At 47.5% G+C, this 22,082-nt stretch overlaps 1 protein-coding gene across 1 annotated transcript; it reads left to right on the top strand.

Annotated features, from left to right (window-relative positions):
- The first annotated feature begins 459 nt into the window (after positions 1-459).
- RSAD2 (radical S-adenosyl methionine domain containing 2) lies at positions 460-16,361 on the top strand. The gene is made up of 6 exons (XM_032353411.1): positions 460-994; positions 7,145-7,306; positions 9,544-9,773; positions 12,220-12,369; positions 13,148-13,180; positions 15,300-16,361. Exons 1-6 carry the CDS (start codon positions 640-642, stop codon positions 15,462-15,464), a joined length of 1,095 nt encoding a protein of 364 aa, XP_032209302.1. The 5' UTR covers positions 460-639; the 3' UTR covers positions 15,465-16,361.
- Positions 16,362-22,082: the final 5,721 nt, after the last annotated feature.

Below are 22,082 nucleotides of genomic sequence, written 5' to 3'. Positions count from 1 at the left end.
AAATCTTAAAAAAAAAAACATAAATAAATATGCAGGAAAACATAAATGTCTACATTTCGGCACTATGAAAACACAGACGGTGAATAACTACAGGCAGATGAAGGATACGTGTTATGTGCCTGTGCTTTTTCTGACTGTGATCCAAAAGGGGGCCCGAGGCGTGTGGGGTCTGTCCTCAGCCTGCACAGGTCAGTCATACTTCGCATTCTTTTGACTTTCATAGCAAACAGTCAGTGCGGGGCGGGGGTTGCTCGGGCCGGACGCCGGGGCGGAGCCCCCACGTATGGTATCATGCATGAGCAATGCATCCGAAGTGGGGACGGTATCTCTCCAGGCTGCCGCTGTCTGCGGGACCGAGATACAGATGGACCGAAGGCCTTGGTCTGTATCCAATTAGAAGCCACCGGTGACCCAGAAGATAGGTGAAAGGTGAGGCCGAGAGAGGCAGCTGCCGGCCTTGATCCTGAGCCGCAGGTCTTGGCGCTGTTCCAGCTTTCAATTTCATGAGCAGGAAAATCGAAACTTGAGCTCAGCTGAGACTCAGTCAGAGGTGTGTCCCTCTCGCCCGTGTGATAGGCTGGCCCAGTGCATATAAACAGAATCCCCAGGTTCCGTGCAGCCCCGGGGCACACGGCCACCATGTGGATGCTGGCGCCCTTTGCTCTTGCTGGAAAGCTGCTGAGTGCCCTCCGGAAGCCACTAGGCTCTCTGTGGGGCAGCGTGGTCCCCTGGTTCTTCTGGCTCAGGTCAGCACTCTGGCTGGCAGGGGCCAAGAACACCCGCTTGCCACCTCCGAGGGGCCAGGGAGAACGGCAGGAGAGCAGAGGGGAGGAGGAGGAGGGCCCAGACCCGCCCACCACCCCCACCAGCGTCAACTACCACTTCACCCGCCAGTGCAACTATAAGTGTGGCTTCTGCTTCCACACGGCCAAGACGTCCTTCGTGCTGCCCCTGGCGGAGGCCAAGCGAGGGCTTCGGATGCTGCAGGAAGCCGGTGAGTCCCCAGTCTTGGGAGGGGATCAGGGCACAGCCGCTGGCTGGGGGCAGGCACAGGTGCGAGAGCTCACACAGAATTTGAGATGCTCCCCAGCCCATCTTACGAGGGAGTATTAGGGTGAACTGGGGTGGGAGCTTAGGCCTTCAGAACCAGAATGGGCTGGCACAGACGGTAAGAGATGCCAACCCATCCCTCCTGGAGCCACCAAGTAAGCAGAAGTCTGTGCACCTGCCAGGCTTCCAGGGCACCCAGCGTGGGCCAAGGGACAGGATGGGAAGTCGTGCCACTTTCTGAGTTGGTCCAAAGTGCTGATAGAGTGGAGCTTTCCAAAAAGAGTAAAAGAGGAAAGTTGAAAACAAAGACACAAACTTTGACTTAAGAACTGTAACGTTTGAAGGGCACCTGGGTCGCTCAGTCATTTAAGCACCTGACTCTTGGTTTCTGCTCAGGCCATGATCTCAGGGTTGTGAGATGGAGCCCCGAGTCAGGCTCCATGCTCGGGGGCGGGGTGGGGGGGTGCTGTTCTGCTTGAGATGCTCTCACTTGCTCTCTGTTTAAAATACATAAATACATCTTAGGAAAAATAAAAGAATTACCATGTTTGAGTTTTTTATTTGAATCATGTAAGTGCTCCTAACATGAAACTTTAAAGAAGCTATTTACAATACAAATACGGCAATGACTTTGCTCTAGGCTTGTTTGCTGAACTTCCCCGAAGCAGTACAGTGAAGGCATCTTCGGGAGAGCTCAGCCTGGCAACATCTTCCACACCAGACCTGTCCCTTCTCACCTTCTCTTCCTGTCTTTCCTCGAGCTCCAACCAAGCTAGTAACTTAGCAGCCTTGCCAACTTTTTCTCAATTTGCTTAACTTTTTTTACGGAAGTATACCATGCATGCACAAAATTGCACACATCCTGAGGGTTTAGCTAGGCGAGTTTTACAAGGTGACCACACCCACGTAAACAGCCCAAGATGCTGAGAGAGAACATCACAGCATCTAGAAGCATCTCCCTTCCAGCCACTGCCCTGCCCAGGTAACCATGAGTTTGTCTTGTAACAGACAGTAGTTTTTGCCTGTTTTTTTACTTTATATAATGAAATTACACCATTGCATGCCTTGGATCTGACTTATTTGGTTCTCCGTTCGCACAATCATCCACAGCTGTTCATCCAAGTACAGACCCGCCTCACTGGTCCCAGTGGGTTTCAGCTCAGGGTCTCCCCATTTCTCACCTGGATTGCTGCAATTCATGTAATTGTCTCTGCGGTCCCCATTGGGACATCAAGTTCCTCCACCCCAGTGCCTCTAGGCCCAGTGTATTACACCCCTTCTCCCCCAACAGCTGCATCAATCCAGGCTGTGATCATGCTGTCCTCGGTTTCCGGAATGCCCTCTCCTTCATTTGTGATCCCTTGGAGCCTATTACAAATATGTATTATAACACTTTTTTACAAAGATTTTATGTATTTATTTGAGAGAGAGAAAGCATGGGCAGGGGAGGGGCAGAGGGAGAAGCAGGTTCCCACAGAGCAGGGAGCCCCACAAGGAGCTCGATCCCAGGACCCCAGGTTCATGACCTTGAGCCGAAGGCAGACGCTCAACCAACTGAGCCACCCAGGTGCCCCATTGTAGTTATTTTTAAAAGTTATGCCATTATGTTTTGTTTTGCTGTTTTGTTTTTAATATTTGGATCCCCCAAAGAGTTTGAGTTCCAAGGTAGAATTTGAGCATTCTATGTATCTTTGCGACTACCAGGATATCTAGAGTGTAAAAGGGGGTTGATAAATGTTTTTGGAGAGATGGATTAATAGATGAATGAACGGAGGGAGGTCTAGTGTCATGGGAAGAACCTAGACTCCTGACTTACAAGGCCAGGGTTTGAGCTCTCGCGCTAACACTTAAAAGACTTGTGAAGACATTAAAATTTTCTGAGTAGCAGTTTAACAATCTTTAAAATGTAGATAATCAAGATAACCTGAGTGGCTCAGTTGGTTAAGTGTCTGCCTTCAGCTCGGGTCCTGATGCCAGAGTCCTGGGATCGAGCCTCACATCAGGCTCCCTGCTCAGTGGGGAGCCTGCTGCTTCTCCTCCTTCTGCCTGCTGCCCCCCTGCTCCTGCTCTCAATCTCTCTCTCTCTCTCTCTCTCAAACTTTCAATCTCAAGTAAATAAAATCTTTAAAAAAAAGGATAATGCCCATACCAACCTGAAAAAGTTGCCACATGGCACAAATAAGTGAATGTTCAGGGGTTTTTAAAGCGAGTATAAACTATTATGGTTATAATTAATATTTTTATATAATGATTTCTCAGTTTTAAGTAAAGAAAATCAAAGTCAACTAAAATGATCAAGGTATAACATAGGTCATATGACTTCTAAGTGAGATTTCTGGTTAATAGAGGAAAATCTATTTTGGTGATGTTTAAGAATGTAAAGCTAAATGTAAATTATATTTAAAATGTGCTACTCAGGTGGGAGGTGGTTTTACAACATATTTTTTACTTCTCTCACGTACACACGGAGAAGATGGAGCGGAATTTGGCCTCTGTGAGCACCCGTTATTGATCGGTGCTATGGTAGGATCGCTCCTCGTAGGCTGACTTCATTGTGAAGTAGTCGTTGCTCGTCTATGATCTGAACTACGCACCTGCATCCTGTTCCTTCAACTTTCTGTTCCTTTCATCCGGTCTACATCTTCCCCTCAAACTCTTCAAGGGCTGCTGGCCAATACGCCGTCTCACCTTCTCGGGTTAATCTGATCCTACTTCACTGTCGGGAATAATGATGTTTCTACCGAACGATAGTCACTGTCACACAGGCAGGCTCCCAGCGTGTTGGATTCCAATAGTGAGATGACGGAGTGGACCACTGTCCAGTCACAGACACATCTGAGAGAGAAAGGCGGTGTTGAAAACCATAGCAGATGGCATTTGGTCTGCCACACAGCGGGGCTGTGCTGGGCGCGCTGGCGGAAGGGCAGTGCCCCTGATAGAGATGGAGGCTGTGCAGCTTCGATACCCATCCTCACTCCCATTTTTTTCCCTAGTCTTATGATCTTGAATAAACTTTTGAACCTTCCTGAGCTTTGATGCCAGCAACTAAAAACTAGGATAATAATCTCTTCCTTGCTGAATGGGTTTCAGGATTAAATGCTTGCCTGAACCATGTTACCTTGGGTGAGGTTCGGGGAGGCCAGATACAGATCAAGAGAGAAAAACTGGAAAGAGTCGTGTAATTTGCTATTCACCGTTCCTGGGGCAGGACAGCCCTCGCCTCACAGGAAGTCCCAGGTCGGGGCAGGAGGGGACTGTAAATGTGACCTCATCAATGTGGTTTTCACAGGAACTGATAGGGAGGCAAAGCCAGCTTAGCACAGGCTAGTCTGAACAATCTCAGCGAGCCCTGGGTGCCGGGGCTGTCCCGGTTGTCCGAGACCTGGCTCTGGGACTCAGAGGGCAGAGAGGACCATGGCCCCGAGAGAGACCCTCATAGATCAGGAGCTTGGGGTGTTGCTCAAGAAGAGGTGACCACCCTTCAGCCGGGACCTGGAGACTGAGTCAGGGCAGCATTCCGAAGGCTGTGCTACGGGGAATTTGCACAGCTTGGATTTCCATGCACAGTGTTTGTTACTTAGCTGGCACAAAGTTTATTGAACAAATCTCAACAAATAACATTCTCAGGGAATTTTACGGCATAATGTGCTGTTTGCCCCTTACTAAGTTCCCCAGCCTTCTCTGCCAGCCTGGCTGGTGTCTCTAATTATTTCATTCCTATGACCAGATCTGTCTACACTTCTTACCAGTCTCATGCTTCCCCCTTTAACCTCACATGTGCTTCTGTTTCTGTGGCTCATCAGCCCGGGTCCTTCCTTGCCATGCTCTGAGGCGCCTGGTGTCTGTCTCTGATCTGAGCATGCTGTCCGGTGTCCGTGCCTTCGACACCCTCAACATCCACCAGAGTGGGCATCTCACACTTCTCTTAGCGGAGGCAGTTGCTTCCTGACTACGAGTTCATTCTGGAAATGGCCCACTCTGATGTGGCCACTAGCACTGGGCATCTAAGAAAGACTCACTCAGCCAACCGAATTGAACTGAACTGAATTCAAAATGAACTCCACTAGGTTAATGTCACTGTATAAAGTCTGTGTTTCATGCACTTCTGGACCTTCTAGTTCATGTCCACACTCCCTCCAATCTTTCCTTCGCTCCACTGAAATTCCAGTAGCATCACTGAAAGCAGGGGAACAAACGCAAAAAGAAATCAACACAGTTGTTGGAACTGGTGGATGGCACTCGGGCATCTTCAGCCTGTGTGCAGAGGGTGGTGGCTGCCCGGGTTCTCCGCCTGCCCCGTGGAACGCAGCATATCACACAGAAGGACAGCACTGATCAAGGAGGGAGTGAGGCAGGAGCGAGACAGCAGGTCCAAGGCAGATCCCCTGCTGCCCCCACCACAAGGAGAGCCCCTCCTCCTGCGCACGACAGAAGGCATATTTTCCGAAGGATCTGGACAGCGAGGCTGGGCTCAGCCACCCCAGGAGAAGCAGGGAGAAGAAAAGCACCGTGGTGAAGGTGGGGGAGCGAGCGTGTGCCTGCTGGGGTGACAGCCCGCATTCCGGGGTGCAGACACCTGGGGGCATGGCATAGCAGGAGCAGGACAGAATGGCCCAGAGGCATGACCACGGCTCCCAGCATGTGGGACGCAATCCAGGGAGGAAGTCAGTCTCTCTCTGTCTCTCCGCAGCTGAGACCCTCCCAGTGAGGGGTTTCTTCCTCAATCACAGGAATTCCCCTTCCGCTCTTTGAAGCATCACTCAAATAAGAAAGGACAAATAGAAACACTGAAGTAAAAGGCAGACACCAAAATAAGCAGAGAGAATATAGGGAAACTTCAAAACTCTTTAACCGATAATCCCAGAGAGATAAGAGAAAATTTCCATGTAAGAAATAGCGATGTGGTACTAAGAAAATAAGATGTGGGAAAGTCTGGGGAATGGAAACTGGGATTTCTAAAATTAGAATTTTAATAAAAGACTAAAAGATAAGGTCTTGGGAACATGGGATGCAGGAGACACAGCAGGAAGGGCGGGTGGTTACCAGCCAGAGCGCCAGTAAACCCTGGATAGGACCTCCAGAGAGATCTGCACAGTGGTGAAGGGGTAGGAGCTCTCAAACACATGGTATGAGAAACTTGCCGTACCAGAAGAAGCGGTCTTTTTCTAACAAGGACCTGCCAAGTGGCCAGAACAATGAATAGAGACAGATTTGGCTAAGGCACCTCACCTTGAAATTTGGGGACACTGGAAAGAAAACTTCTGGAAGGGAGAGTTATGCAGTTTAAAAGGTTATAAATCAAAGTGTTATCAGGCTTCAGAAGAGTAATATTAAAACCTAGAAGAGAGCAAACCAGTGATCACAGATGAATTCTGAAATATATAAGTAAGATCTCACCTTGATTCATATTGTGCATTTTTTTTCCAGGAAACTGCTAAGGGCTTTTCCAAAACCAGGGAGTGCATCAAGAGAGGAAAGGGCAGGAATCCAGGCCAAGAGGCACCGAGCATGTGGGAGAGGGAGGGGCCACAGGGCTGGGTGCATGGAGCTGTCGCAGGCTAGAGTCCCAAGCAAGACCGATCTCGGTGGGACGGAGGGGGTTTTCGGCACATCCCTGTGCTGTCTTCTCCATCTCTGTAACTGATTCCCTACTTTAAAGCACATCTATTTCATTATTTTTATTTTTTAAAGATTTCATTTACTTAATTATTTGAGCGAACACGAGCATGAGCGGGGGGAGGGGTAGAGAGAGAAGCAGAGAGCCTGATGCCCGACCCCAAGACCCTGAGATCATGGCCTGAGCCAAAGGCAGATGCTTAACAGCCTGAGCCGCCCAGGTGCCCTAAAGCGTATCTATTTCAAAGCAAGGGGAAGGATTGGCCCCGGGTCATGTATATGGTCTGTTCCCCCCCGCCAAGCCCCGTGGGGAGCATGGGGAGCCAAGGTTGGGGGTGGGGGCTGGGGATAATGGGAGGCTTTCATTTCATTTTTTTGTTACTTTGAAAAAACATTCCTTCTGTCATTAAAATAATGACAAGGGGTGTTTGTGCAATGGAGGTGGGGGACGGAAGGATTCACGTCCTGCCTCTCACAGGGATGGAGAAGATAAACTTTTCGGGCGGAGAGCCGTTTATTCACGACCGCGGCGAGTACCTGGGCAAGCTGGTGAGGTTCTGCAAAGAGGAGCTGCGGCTGCCCAGCGTGAGCATCGTCAGCAACGGGAGCCTGATCCGCGAGCGCTGGTTCCAGAACTACGGTGAGCTTCCCGTCCTCGTGCTGTGGTCGCCACCGCAATGACTGGTGGTTCCAAACACCCTGGGCCTTAGGCCGGGCTTGCTGGGGGAGGAGACACCAAACTCGAATCCCTCTGCAAGCCTGCAAGCTTCTGCGGGACTCTACACTTAGAGCCCTGTGCTCCTTGACAACAGGTGCGGCAGGACAGGTAACAGAATGTTAGTCAGCGCAACTGTGTTACGCATCCCAGTTCAGCAGGTGCTGAAAGAAAGTTAAGTAAAATATCTGCGGGGGGACTGAAGCTCAGACTAATTATATCAGAACCTCGTGCTGTGTCACAGACCAACCTGGGGGGCTCCCAGGGAGTCTACTCCGCGGCCAGGATGGCGAACCACAGATCCTAAGACCTTACGGCTGAGTTTGCGTAGGGGTAGAGCAGCACCCGGAACGAGGAGGGAGCAGTGGAGAATGTTAGCTGTTATTTCTACTGTCATTTTCGTAGACAGTCATAACGTCTCAGAGCACAGTTTTCTGTCCTCACTTTGTATGAGCTGTTGGAGCCTGGACATCACTGCGAGAGGGGTTGCCTTCCCCCTCTGTTGAGGCCGCTCACGGGAAGTCTCCGACCACACACCCCTGCTGAGACGGCGGAGAGATGCGTGTGGGGAGGGATGCCTCGGTGAGGGCAGGGTAGCCTGTCTCATGCGGGGAAGCAGGAGGACAAATGCGAAAGTCTCTGGGGAAAGTAGATCAGGGGAGACCGGAAGACGACCGGTGAGAACCAAAATGACTGTGAAGGGAGTCACTGAGTGAAATGGGGTCAGAAGTTTCCAAATAAACTCTGGGAGCCGGATTCGGAGAGGGAGGGAGGGTTTAGGGAACGGTATGAGCAGGGAGAATCGGTCGGGCTTGCTGGCGCTGTCCCCGAGCCATGCTCTCCCTCTAGCACTGGCTCCCCATGCCCCGAGTGGCACGAAGGATCACAGCGTCCAGGGTCAGAAGCTCAGAGCGTCCAGGGTCAGAAGCTCAGATGCTGGTGTGGGAGACTCCGTGTGAGGGAGTGACTGTGGAGCTACAGAAGAAAAACCCACTTCAGTCGTAGGGAGACCGTAAGCAGGTGGAAGGCCATGAGAGATGGGAAGAGCCATGCTCTGTCCTGGCGGACGGACGGGCGGCCCGTGAGCCCTGAGCTTCCGTGGACGTCTATCCTCTGTGGGAACGAAGGGTTGGTGTTGCCAAATTCAGAAACCTACATTCCATGTTAAATCTCCCAATGAAATATTTGTAAATAATTTGGAATATTGTCGGACGCCATGAGTGAAGACGACAGCAGTGTTTATGTGTGACCGTGTGCTCTGCAGGAGAGCCGTTTGGGAGAAACCGCCACGTCTCTAAGATTGACAGTTTTCTGGGATCGCTCACAAGACTCAGCAGCCAGTAGACTCACGGCTGAGGTTCATCAGGGCAAAGGCTGCGGTGCAGAAACAGCAGGGATGGCCATCATGGGGGGCCAGAGACACGGGCTTCTGAGTCCTTCCCTTCTAGGATGTAGAAGATGTGTTTTCTCTCACGCGGTGAGCTATAGGGACATTTCTGGAACGTTGTTGCCGAGGAATGTTCACGTGAGTCTTAGGGTCTGAGGCCTTTATGTAGGGCCTAGCTGCAAAACCAGCTACATCACGAATCTTGTGCAATGATCGCAGCGACTCTTGACAAGCTGACTTAACGTGCCCCATTGCTCAGACATAGACACATCATCAACGGGAGACAGAGAGTATTCTGGGGGCCATACATGCAGGGACTGGCCGAACCTCATCATTGTTTCATGCCCTTCCAGAGACTCACAAGGAGTCAGCGAACAGATCTGCTGCGCTAACTCTCTCTTCACAAGGGCTCCTACAAGGCAGTCTGAGAGCAGGAAGAGGGGACATAATCCAGATGTAGCAATTAACGAAGGACCTCATTTAAATATACCAATACACGCTCGCACACATGCAAGTGTGGCTTCAGGATGGTCAAAGGGCCGTCTCCTCCAGATCGTCTCCGTGACGTCATGATACGCATATTTTTTCCAAGATTATTTAAACAAATACCAAGTATCGTTGACTTTTCTGTGAGTGTTGTAGGTATGAAAAAAAAGTCTTTTTAAGCATTAGAACTTAGATACAAGCAAGATGTGTTTTATCCTAAAAAGAGATAAATGGTCTAAAAGTGTTTGTCCTAGAACAGAAAAGCTTAAAGGTGCTCACTTCTCCTCAGGTGAGTATCTGGACATCCTCGCCATCTCCTGTGACAGCTTTGATGAACAAGTCAATGTCCTCATCGGCCGTGGTCAAGGAAAGAAGAACCATGTGGAAAATCTTCAGAAACTGAGGGCGTGGTGTCGCGATTACAGAGTGGCCTTCAAGATAAATTCTGTCATTAATCGATTCAACGTGGACGAGGATATGAGGGAGCCCATTAAAGCCTTGAATCCTGTCCGCTGGAAAGTAAGTACCGGGTCCCTTTTGCGGAGGGGAGTTCAGAATATGTTCCGGAGAGACTTTGACACTGAAACCCAAAATGTCTAGGTGAGAGAGGACTCTGCTCCGACCGAGCCGGCCGGGAAACCAGGTCCTTGGCCCTTCCTCCAGCTCTCTTAACCTGCCTCCACTCCCTCTGTCCCAATCTCCCCTCTGAGAACTGGACCCGATTCCCTTCTGTGATATGGGGAGGGTAGAGGTCAAAAGACCTAGTTGGGGGCACCTGGCTGGCTCAGTCAGTGGAGCACGAGGTTCTTGACCTTGGGGTTGTGAGTTCAAGTCCCATGTTGGGTGTGGAGATGACTCAAAATAAAATCTTAAAAAAAAAAAAAAAAAGAAAAGAAAAGATATAGTCAGTGCTTGGACAGGTTCTGAAGAATATGCCCATAGAAAACCTAACCTGGACATATCTATTAAATATATTAAGACTGGATTTCTTTTTAAAACTCTCGGCTTAGTCATCAATGGATAAATGTTCTTCATAAATTCTGTTAATACATTTTTCTTTGAATTATTTGAAGTTACTGGAGCAACACTATTCTCAGGTAGTGGCAAAGCTTATTTGCCAAGATCAGTGCTTTAGGACTGACCCTTGGGTCCGCTATGACAGAGTCTAAAGGGCGTGTTTACAGCCCACGATGAGCAGGATTCAGAAATAACAGTCAGTCATTCTTGCCCCTGGCTGTCCTTCAGAATCAACTTGGGGAACTGTTTAAAAAGCACCTTCCTGGACCTGCACCCCCTGCCCAGAAGGCACTGGAGGTGGGCCGGTGGGAGGAACAGAGGCTGTGGTCCAGGAAGGGGGAGGGCTAGGGCCTGAGGCAGACTCCGGGTTCTTAGATCCTCCTTCTAGAACCATCTGCCCATCCCTCTCCTTTTCCCTGACAACGCCCACCCCCGTCCCACTTCTTTTGGTCTTGCCCTCTTCCTCATTACTCTCTTCAGCGTCCCTGCATAGGTGTATACATTCCTCCTCTTGACGTCGGTTTGCCAGGACCTCCTCGTGGCCTCTCGACCTCAGCGCTCTGTTCTCCGATCGTAGACCTCCTCCTTGGCTCCCACGCACGGATCCACTCCAGAACTGCCTGTTCAAAACCCTGAGTTTTCTGGAGGGAGCAGATCAGCTGCTGCCTCTTTGGAGAGCAGGTTTCGGCTCAGATCACGGGTGTCTGCAGGCTGCAAATCGATGACAGTCGATGTCCGTGGGTCAGGTGTGTGGCCCCCCAGGCTGCCTCCTCCACGCGAGGGCCTGGGCTCGCAGCCCATCAGCAGTACACCAGCACCGACCATGCACGGGCCGGAGTAGACCTCCTGGGACTCCTCCACAGAGGGCTTTGTGGTCACCTGGAGGCTGGCCGTAGTGACAAGAGAGTGGCCCCTCCTAACCTGGCTCAGCCTATCTCACCCTCCTCCCCCCATTCTGCTTCTCAAGCTCCATTCGAGCTGTGGATTCTAGAACCAAAGTCTTCCCCTGCCTGATGTTCAAATCAGCGTGGGCTTCCAACCCGTGCGGACACCTCCCCTGACCTCCCTGGCAGGCCGCTCTCCTCACCCTGTCGCCTGGACTGGGCTCCAGTGCCGTGGGGACAGCAGTGAGGGGTGTCCCCTCCCTAGAAGCCAGCCTACTGAGCAAGACAGCCATGAAAGCTGTGGGACGAGGGTCTGTGAGGACCGGGGAGCACAGAGGAAGGGGGTGGACATAGAGTGAGCAAAGAAGGCAATGTTAGGGAACTTTACAGTTAAATCTAAGCTGACTAAAATGTTAATTAAATACTATGTATAATCCCCCTCCCATGAAAACCCCACAGACCCGGGCTCTGCGGGCGCCCGTGTGTTTCACCAGCAACTGTCTTCTTTCACCTTGAGCAGGTCCCTGGAGAAGAGTTGTTCCCTCTCAGATGATGGTATTCCATGCAAGGGAATGATACATTCTCACACACACAATTATTGACTTAAAAGAATGTTGGAAGACTATTATTAATGCCTTTGGAAACTGTCCTTGTATATTAGTAACTAGAAAATAAACCCCATAGTTGAGAGGCCTTGATAAGGGTATAATGAAGTCAGCAAAAACAACATTTTGAAATATCATTTCCTGGTTTGGGGATCACAAATGATTTGTTTATTTTCTTGATGCTTTTGTATAGTCCATATTCCCTGCAATGAACACCTGTTATCTGGTGGTCTGAATAGTCAGAGTGTCTGACTAAATCAAGCATATCCTGAAAACTTATATTTTCAGACAGTTGGTACTTCCTGACGTTGAAGGCCCCAGAGCAATGTCTTTCTAGACTGTTCCTGAGTCCGTGGAGTCTTCTTTGCTTCGAAGAGAAGGCGCTGGGTCTGGGGGATGGGGTTGGGGTGCAAACGGTGGGAGCCTGTTGGCAAAGCAGACACCATCGTTGTCCTCCAGGTGTTCCAGTGCCTCCTGATTGAGGGCGAGAATTCCGGAGAGGAAGCTCTGAGGGAAGCGCAACAATTCGTTATCAGCGACGAAGAATTTGAAGGGTTCTTAGACCGCCACAACGAGGTGTCCTGTCTGGTGCCCGAGTCCAACCAGAAGGTTGTATGATGCAAACATGGCTTGGTTCATCACCACAACTTGAGACTGATTCCAAACAGGAGCTGTAGCCTGGAGGGATTCACACACTGATCCTGTAGAGGGTTCTAGAGCAGGCTGGGAGGGGTGCCGTCCCCTTCCCGCTGTGGGACCTCTGGAGGAGCTTCAGTGGCCCTTCCCCTTCCCCATCCTTGACCATGTATCCCCCACTATTCCCACAATGGGAGCTGCTCCAAGGACACGGCCTTGAGCAGGGTTAGCTTCCTATAGGAGGGTAGGTGCACCTTCCACATACCTAGAGAAGGTATAACTAGTTACAGGGAATGAAGTCACAGTAGAATCTTCAGGGAAGCTCCCAGGGAATAACATTAAAGCTTTACAGATTGAATAAAGGGGGACATTCAGTGTAGGGTCGGAATAGCCATTGGGAATACCGAGTGAAGAGCAAGGCTCTCCCACAGCTTGAGGAAATGGGGAAATTCTCCTGGGGATGGTTGTCAGAGAAGCTGTCAGTGGAGGCCATTTGATACTTCCAGCTTGGGGTGGAAAACCCAGAGAAGCCTGGCCTCTGCTAGAATCTGAACAGACACAGATGGATGTTCCTGGAGATGCATGTTAGGGGGGCTAGGGGCGCCAGCCGATGGATTGCCTTGGAAGGGACACACCCAAAGCCACTGAAGTAGTAGAGCACAAACATACAGACACTGAGGGACAGAACGTTGAGTGCGCGCACTGAGAAATGCAGTTGAAACTAAATTTGTGTTCCATTTCTCTTTCACAGATGAAGGATTCCTACCTTATTCTGGATGAGTATGTAAGTATTAGTAAGGGATTATAAACTTTGAAAACTTTTAAATAAAAATAATTTTTAAAATGAAATATTAATTAAGCCGCCATGTCAGTGTTGTGCTATCATGAGCCTGACTGGTCCCGATTTGTCTTCCGAGCCAGCACTTCCTGTTTTTGTGGTCACTGATTGGCGTCCGTTCAGAGCCCTTCCTGCACTGGGTGGGTTCCGAGCTACGCACGTGGGCAGGGCTTTGCTTGAACCCGGGCCCCGTGTTTGCACCGACCCTAGGTGATGAGTCCCTGGATGTCACCTTGAATCCGACACTGTGAAAGCACAGTCCTGTGTCACACAGTCTTGGGCTGGGAGTTTCCTGGCAGTGGGAACCCAGGGAACTTCGGAGGAAGGTCTTATCACACTTCCCATTACCTTTCACACCTCTGATGCTCCTTGTCCCTGACAGAAAAGCCTTAGCCCAGGTAAGAATCCATTACAGCTCCTCTCCCAAAGCCCCGGATTATATTGCTACCCTCTGCCTCAGAAAGAAAAAGAAAATCTATCCCTTCTCAAATTTGAAAGACAAATCATTTTTTTCTTTCCTTTGTCTTTTTTTGGGGGGAAGGGCCAGATTCATAAACTATTGCCAATTGTTCTAGGATAGGATGAACAAGTCCATTCAAAGATGTTTCTAAGAAATGAGCTCAGAGCACCTGGGTGACTGAGTGGTTAAGGACCTGCTTTTGGCTTAGGTCATGATCTGGGGGTCCTAAGATCGGACCCCACATTGGGCTTCTTGCTCAGTGGGGAGACTGCTTCTCCCTCACCCTGCCCCCCACCCCCCCAGCTCCTGCGTCTCTCTCTCTCTCTCTCTCAAATAAATAAATAAATTTTTAAAAATAATAAAAATAAATTTTATATTTATTTATTTATTTATTTATTTTACAAAAGAAAGAAAGAAATGAGCTCTAACAGAAAAATGATTCAGTGTATACATGGAGTTTGGTGTTTTGAGAAATACTTGTTTTGACTTTTGGTATTTTAGTGTTTTCAAATTAATCAATGACGCTTCATAACCATTTCGTTGCTTCTCAATATGAGCATTCTTCATGGGGCGTAAGGCGAAAGGTAATGACGCTAACGTTCTGCGTGTGGGTTTGAGGTAGAGAGGAAAGGTCAAACAATTTATTTTTATTTTTGTCTTTTCAATTTCATTTTTAGAGAGCACATGTGCAAGGAGGGACGGAGGGGAAGGGGCAGAGGAAGGGGGAGAGAGAGAATCTTGGGCGCCACGTTGAGTGTAGGGCCCAAGGTGGAGCTTCATCTCACGACCCTGAGATGGTGACCCGACCTGAGGTCAGGAGCTGGACGCTTCGTTGACTGAGCCACCCTGGCACCCCAGTTTTTATTTTTGGAGCGGCATGACTGGCTGTTTTGACCAAACTCTCTCTTCAACAAACTCTCAGCTCTCCACACAGTTGCCACAAACAGTGAACCAAAAGTTGCTTTTGGTAATTTAGGAATATTCAAGGTATTCCTACAAGATGCGTAGTGACAGGGTGGGTCAGAAGACCTGTGAAGACCTCATTCTTGCCTGTAAGGTGTTCAACGTAGGAGGAAAAGTGCGACCCTTCAATAGGCGTCTACGATGCTTCTTGGCCTCATACCTGCCTTTGAACTTCCTTTCTTATCCGTCTTTCTCCTTTTCTCAAAAGAGATTTTTACTCTTGTTATGCCATATATTTATAAACCATTTTCACTCCAGCAACATCATCTACCTGCAGTTTCCTGAAGACACCATCCTGTTTCATGCATCTGTGCTTCTGTAACACTGTTCTCTCCAGACTACGATTTCTGAACATCTCCCTCCCGCCTGGAGGCACATGCACCAGCTGTGGCACACGTGAAATTCGGTTGATCGTGCACTTAATTGGTCAGATGTGTTTTTGTTAGTTAAAGTGAGCTACTTAGGCAGAGAAAGGGTCTTCAAGGAGGTTAGCATCCTCACATGGTATCTGGCCCACAGCCTTCAATAAATGTTTGTTGAAATGACAGCACTATCACAAATCATTCTGAATTAATTCCCAGAATTGAGTTTCAAGGAATCAATTATACAAAAATATCTCCTTTCTGTCTTTGAATTTTCTAGATGCGCTTCCTAAATTGTAGGAATGGACGGAAGGACCCTTCCAAGTCAATCCTGGATGTTGGTGTAGAGGAAGCTATCAAATTCAGTGGATTTGATGAAAAGATGTTTCTGAAGCGAGGAGGGAAGTATGTGTGGAGCAAGGCAGATCTGAAGCTGGACTGGTAGAGCTGGACGAGGAGCCAACATCCCCGCACCGGTGGGGACTCTCAGACTCAAGGTGTGGCAACTTCCGGGAGCGGCACTTCCTGTCGGCGTTTTGCTATGGCCCCAGAGCTGATTTTCTGTTGCGCAGGCTCTCCGATGATCTGTGGTACCTGAACACACGAATCACTTGGGCCATCAAAACCCACATATAATGCCGAGCCATTAACTTTAGTTAATTTGCTTATTTGAAATTTTGGTTTTTGAGCAGTGTTTTCTGGGACTCCTGGTTCCCCAGTTTTGATGTTATGTTTCCAATCCTTTCATAGAGTCAGGTTGTTGTTTTTTGTTTTTTGTTTTTCTGCTAAATACGAAGATGCCAATTTTCACACCCAGAGCCAGTACAAAATCTCTCCCCCAACTGCTCTGCTTGTTGTAATGCTCTTTCCTTTCTGCCTTTCTACCGCTGAAGTCTTGGACTCTTTACCCAGAGGTCTAGAAATGGTCAGCAGATGTTTCAAAGAGTAGGCAGTGATCACCTTTCCAGCTTCCAGTAAGTACCTCGAAGGAGATGGTTGGTCTTCCCGTGCTCTGCACGACCCTGGCCCGCGCTGACTGTTCTGCGAATGTGAGCCATCTCTGCGGCTCTCCTTCCTTTCCAAGAGTCTCAGCTAAAGCAACAAACCCTGTGCACTTCGTGACAAAGCTGACACAGGGTCCGTGCTTGGGTTGCCTTACGAACCTGTTACTCCTGCCACCTGAGTCTGCCAAGTGAGTTCTGCCAAATGAGTTCATTGGAATAGACAGTTGTCCCCACATCTCTGAGAAATGATGCCTTATGGCTCAGATGGTTAAGCCTTCAGCTCATGCCACGACCTCCAGGTCCTGGGATCGATCGAGCCCTGCATCGGGCTTCTGGCTAAGCGGGGAGTCTGCTTCTCCCTCTGCCTGCCGCTCCCCCTGCTTGTGCTCCCTCTGCTTCTCTGTCTTCCTCCCTTTCTCTCCCTCTCAAGTGATTTTTTTTTTAATCTAAAAAAAAAAAAAAAAAAGAAGGAAAAAGAAAGAGAGGAAGGGCGGGGGGTGGGGATCGACCTGTTGTGTTAGGAAAAGCGCTGGACTGGGATGTAGGAAGGCACGTATGGAAGCGTCTGGAATGTACCTGGATTTTATGTCAACGAAGCCAGGGCACAATATAACAGGTCTGCACTAACTCTGAATCACTTGAAGTAAGGACATAATTTCAGTCAATAGGAGAAGGGCCTTCCTTTTTCAGCTTCTTTGGGAAATGTCACCTAAACTGGGTCAGGGAACAAAGTTGTCTCCTTGTGGAAATATCAGTGCAGCTTGTTTATGTAATTTAGACAGTATCTCATTGCCTGGAAAACAATTTCCTATCATTGTTTCAGAAAAGCAAAATCATGGAAAATTTTTTTGCCCAAGCACCCAAGTTTCAATCTAGCTGCCATACCAGTATGGGTCACTAGGTGGCAGTAAATGCTGCCGGAGTCCATAAAGCAGCGACACACAATCCCACTTAATCTACTTTCCAGACTTGGTGGTTTTGAAAGTTTGGTTTTTGAAAATTTTTTGTTTGTTTGTCAGAAAACATATTTATACTTCATATTTTAAGTCACTATAATTCAACTGAATATTTTTTGTGTCTCATCTCAAACAAGGTAACATAAATGGGTAAAATGAATATATAAATATATAAATGAAATTTTAAAATTAATTAATTAATTTTAAAAGTAATTAATTAATTAATTTTAAGACTATAATTCAACTGAGATATTTTTGTGTCTCATTTCAAACAAGGTAACATAAATGGGTAAAATAAATATATAAATATATAAATGAAATGAAATTTTAAAATTAATTAACTAATTTTAAATTTCATTTACTTTTAAAAAATTAATGAATTTTAAAATTAATTAATTAATTTTAAATTAAATTAAATTAATTTTAAAGCCTTTTTAAAAACAGGATAGGTCGTCATGTATTTTTCCATTTTACTTTATGTTATGTTTTAAGAGAAAAATGAACTAGAAAGCTTTTTTCCTGTCTGGGTTTTGACAGCTACTAAGCTAGAATTACCTTAATATAATCTGTATAAATATAAAGGGTTTTTTGTTTGTTTTTTTTTTCTTTAATGTAACATAAGCACACTTTGCTGATACTCACATTATTCAGCAAGAGCGAGTTCAGCAAAGAAAGACCACAGATGTGGAAGCCCTGCAGACATTGACTGGAAGACAGCGGGGCCTCAGTCGTCATTATTTGAAACAAAATCTAGGTCAGAAGCCCACATCCTCTGAGTTGGAATGAATTTCTCTCAAATTCACTCAAATTCAAAATGCGGGGAATTGTATAACTCTTCCCCCAAAGGGAAGTCTAAAGCATAGAAAAATAAAACAATGGCACCTGAGAAATATTTTAAATATTTTTCCAACCAGTTGGACACCAGTGCTCCACAGTCTCGTGCCCAGTCAGGATTTGCAATGTTTAAAATACCTAAAAGTTTTCTTTTTCTTAGAGGGGAGAGATATGGACATATAGCATTAGGGTAAAATTCAGATTTGGATTACCTAACTAACATTTTGCTTTATTTTTTCAGTTCTAAATAGGAGTTTGCAGTTTTGTGAAACACTTTTTTTTTTTAAAAAGCAAGCAGAGGCCACTCACCGTGGTGGGCACTCGGTGGTCGATGGAAGTGTTGGGTCACTATATTGTACAGCAGGAACTAACACAACACTTTTGGTTACCTGGAATTTAAAAAAATCATCATAATTAATGAAAAAAGAAAGGGAAGGATCAAATGGTAATTTATCTGAGGCATCTCAACATAAGTGTTGAGTGCAAAGGTTTTGTGGTGTTTTTAAGTAAGTTTACACCGTAATAATAAGAACAGAATTCTGCCTTAAGAAACCCTTGAAACTCAGACACGAATAACGCTGTATTGGTTTAAAAAGCATGAAGCATCGCTGTCATTTAGTGATAAAGGACATGAAAGTTGCCTATTTTCTCTGAAGTTTGAAGATGGCGAGGTCATCCAGCTGAATCATCTGGAACTCGGGCTCCTGTTCTATCTCCCCGCGTTTGGACTCGAGCCGTAGGATTGGTAGAGAGAACCGTGGTGTTAAAACTAGCAGAAGTCTCGATGAGCCTCCCTCAGGCAGTACTTCTCCTTCTTGGGGGCCCACTTGTTGAAAGACCGTTTAATCAGCTGGGGTTAGGGGGAAACTCGCCATGCTGTGAGATTTTAAGTCTTTGTCTTGAGTGTATACAGGTCCCAATTTGGGGGAAAAAATGTATTTTCTTCTTCCTATGTAATGTTCCTGAATACCGGTCTGATGTGTTGTAAGATGCTATAATATATTAAAATATTTTTGTACAACACCCTCTCTCTCGGTGGGCCGATGTAATGAAGCCCCTCCTTTGTGCATAATTAAAGGAATTGTGGGTTTTTACAAAATGCCATTGCTAAAGGCAAGTACAATTTAAAAATCAAGGTTATCAATAATTAAGTATATTTAAGCAACCCAATCAGCAACAAGGTAGAGTATAGATGAATCCCTAGGGGAAATGCCCTTTCTATTTTAAAATGAAGGCCAGCATCTTGGGGACCAGGTATCTAAAACTTGGTCATGCCTGGGATAGCACTGGCCTCCATACCGGGGGCCCTAGCTCCACGCTCTGAGTGTGAACTGGTCAGACGTCCAAGGGGCAGGCAGGTGCCTTGCACTGGAGTCCAAGGAGGTGCAGAGCTCACCCTGGCACCCTGGTTCCCAGCTGTGGGTTCAGTTCCCGAGCCCGCCCTTTACCTCCATCCACCTGTCCTGATGGGCCCCACGAGTGTGGGAACAGCGAGCCCTCCCCCTGCTGCAGTCGAACACTCCTCCCTCTCATCCGTCCCATAACTGATTTATTTGTTCATTCAGAGCATCTCAACTTGTTCCTGTCTGATTCTGCTCGCAGTTTCTGGCTCCTAGAGCCAAGAGCTCTGCATTCCTGGCCCCAGTGTTCACCTCATGCCCTCCAGACTTGGATAGGTCCCCTTGGGCATGCAGCATTCTCTCAGACATGCCCCTTCACCTGACCTCTGCTTAGGGCACTCACCTCTCCGGGAGAGATGCGACCTCAGCTACCCTCATCCTCTTGGATGCCTGCCGGCGCTGGGCGCCAGCCCCAGAGAACGGGTCAGATCAGGGCCTTGAGGACAGGGAAAGAGTCTTAAGGAGGCAGCTTGAGTCCTTGATCATTGTGTCTGGGCCACATTTGGGTACACAACCCCTGCTGCCAAGTGCCCTATCCAGTCGGGGCCGGGGGGAGGGTGAATTACAAAGAAAGCCCACGCAGCAAGTCCAGCTCAGATGCTACTGAGTTGGGCTGGAAAAGCCCGAAAGACTTTAACGTTTTTTTTTTCATGATTCTAAAAATAATACATTTTTGGCATACATTTGGAAAACAGAGGAAAGCAAAATGAAAAAAATAAAAATTATCCATAATCGTATCACCCAGAGGTAACTGTTAATTTACTTCACGTCTTTCTGGTCAGGCATATTTTTTAACAGAATTGAGTTCATTCTCAATTTTATTACCCACATAAAATCGTCTGAAGGTTTTTAAAGCCAATTAACATTCTTATACTTTAATGAGAACAGCCAGTTCCTCACGATTCACACTAATAGATGAGAAGACATTGAATGTCCTTCTAAAAACCACAGTTGGTTTGAAAAAAAAAAAAAATCACTGGTATTGGTTTTTGAGTTGCTTACACATTTGTTGATGAATGTGACTATATCTCATGTTCTGAGAATCCACTTTATCCAAAAAAAAAAAAAAAAATAATAATAATAATAAAGCTTCTCTGTGCAAACTCATTTCTGGAGAATCTGAGAAATGGCCCAAAAGTGATTTATGTTTTCATTCAACGCCATCTTGACTTGGCCCTGTCTGATTTTGCTCTTAATTCAATGCAAGCTTTCTTCCTACCACGGAGCAATTCTCCAGGACCTCTGGGTGCTCCATAATTCACCTCACTCTGATGGATGTGCCTGAGATAGCGGTGGGTGCCCTGGCTAAGGGTTCAGCCCACAGGACTGCCCCATACTCCCTTCCTCAGATGTCAGTCCCAAGCCTAGGGCATCGCCTGTGTTCCTGACAGACCAGCTATAGATTAGAGGTTCCTACAACTCCTCCTGGGGTTCAATTAATTCTCTAGAGAGGCTCATGAAAACTCAGACATTTTACTTTCTAGATGTTTATTATAAAAGGACAGAGCGAGGTTTATTATAAAAGGATAGAGCTCAGAAACAGCCAGAAGGAAGAGATGTGTAGGGCCAGGTATGGGGAAAAGGTTAGGAGCCCCATGCTGACTCCAGGGGCATGATCTCCCCAAATCTAGATTTCTTCCCAACCTGGGAACGCTCTGAACCCCAACCTTTTGGGCTTTTATGGAGGACTCATTACAGAGGGGTGATTGAGTAAATTATATGACATTAGTGATTGAAAATCTCCAGCCTCTCTCCCCTCCCAGAGGTCTGGGGGTAGGAATGCAAGTTCCAACCTTCAAATCACCAGGTTGTCTCCCTTGGCAATGAGCTTGCATCCTGAGGGCTTTTCCAAAGTCACCTTTTAACATAACAACATCCACTTGCTCTTATCACTTAGGAAATTCCACGGCTCTTTGGAGTTCTCTGCCAGGAAGGGGAGCAAAGACAAAAGGTACATCTTATTATAAATCATAGTCTCACACCCTGAGACCCTGCTTAGCTCCTCTGACCTCTAATCAGTGCTCTCTCTTGAGGTCTGAGCTGTAACCAACTTCCTGAGAATTCTCTCCCACAAGCAAGTAGTTACTGAGGAGTCAGAAAAACGGAGAATTTGTGAGGTTAGAGCCCTGCCTTTACAGGAGGGATAACTTGCTGCCCCTCACATCCTGAGTCAGAGCTGTCACCTTTCCCAGGAAACCTGACAGAGGGTAAGCCTCCCAGTGTTGTCTGAACAGAGCTGGCCTGACTCAGCTCGGATGACAAACCACCACAGACTGGGTCCAGCACACACCCGTGTTTCTTCCGGTTCTGGAGGCTGGAAATCCAAGATCAAGGTGCTGGCTGATTTGGTTCCGGGTGTTAAAAAAAAAAAAGAAAAAGAAAAAGAAAGAAAGAAAGAAACATCAAGCCCTAAATGGAGGCATTTTGTCCCCGGTACAGCTGACAAGACTGAGGATAGTTTCAGCCTCTCCCTGGGACGTGACCTTTTACATGTCCTTCTGGAAGGTCCTAATGGGCTCTGGTTTCCCTGCTGTGGTTTCCCCCTGAAAAGAAGACGTCCTGGCCTGAAACAAGCCTTTCTTCCTCCTGCTGCTGCTGGCTTCTTGCCCACCATCCTTCCCCAAACACCTTCCCCTGTGCATGGCCTAGCGGCTCTCCACGTGCTACCGGATTCATGAATCACGTAAGAAAGCCTATTTGATCTTCAAATTCACTCTGTGAACCTTGTTTTTTAACATGGGTAAAATCCCCACTGGTCTGTCCTCACGTGGCAGAGACCGCCGTTCTGCAGCCTCGGGGCTGCTTGATGTTCAGACCATGTCAGGGCCAAGAGGAGCAGAGCTGTTCCCTCTTCCTTCCCAACTGCAGG

The sequence above is a fragment of the Mustela erminea genome, chromosome 7 (genome assembly GCF_009829155.1).
Source record: "Mustela erminea isolate mMusErm1 chromosome 7, mMusErm1.Pri, whole genome shotgun sequence".
Classification (NCBI taxonomy): Eukaryota; Metazoa; Chordata; class Mammalia; order Carnivora; family Mustelidae; genus Mustela; species Mustela erminea.
This window is presented reverse-complemented; position numbering and strand designations above follow the sequence as displayed.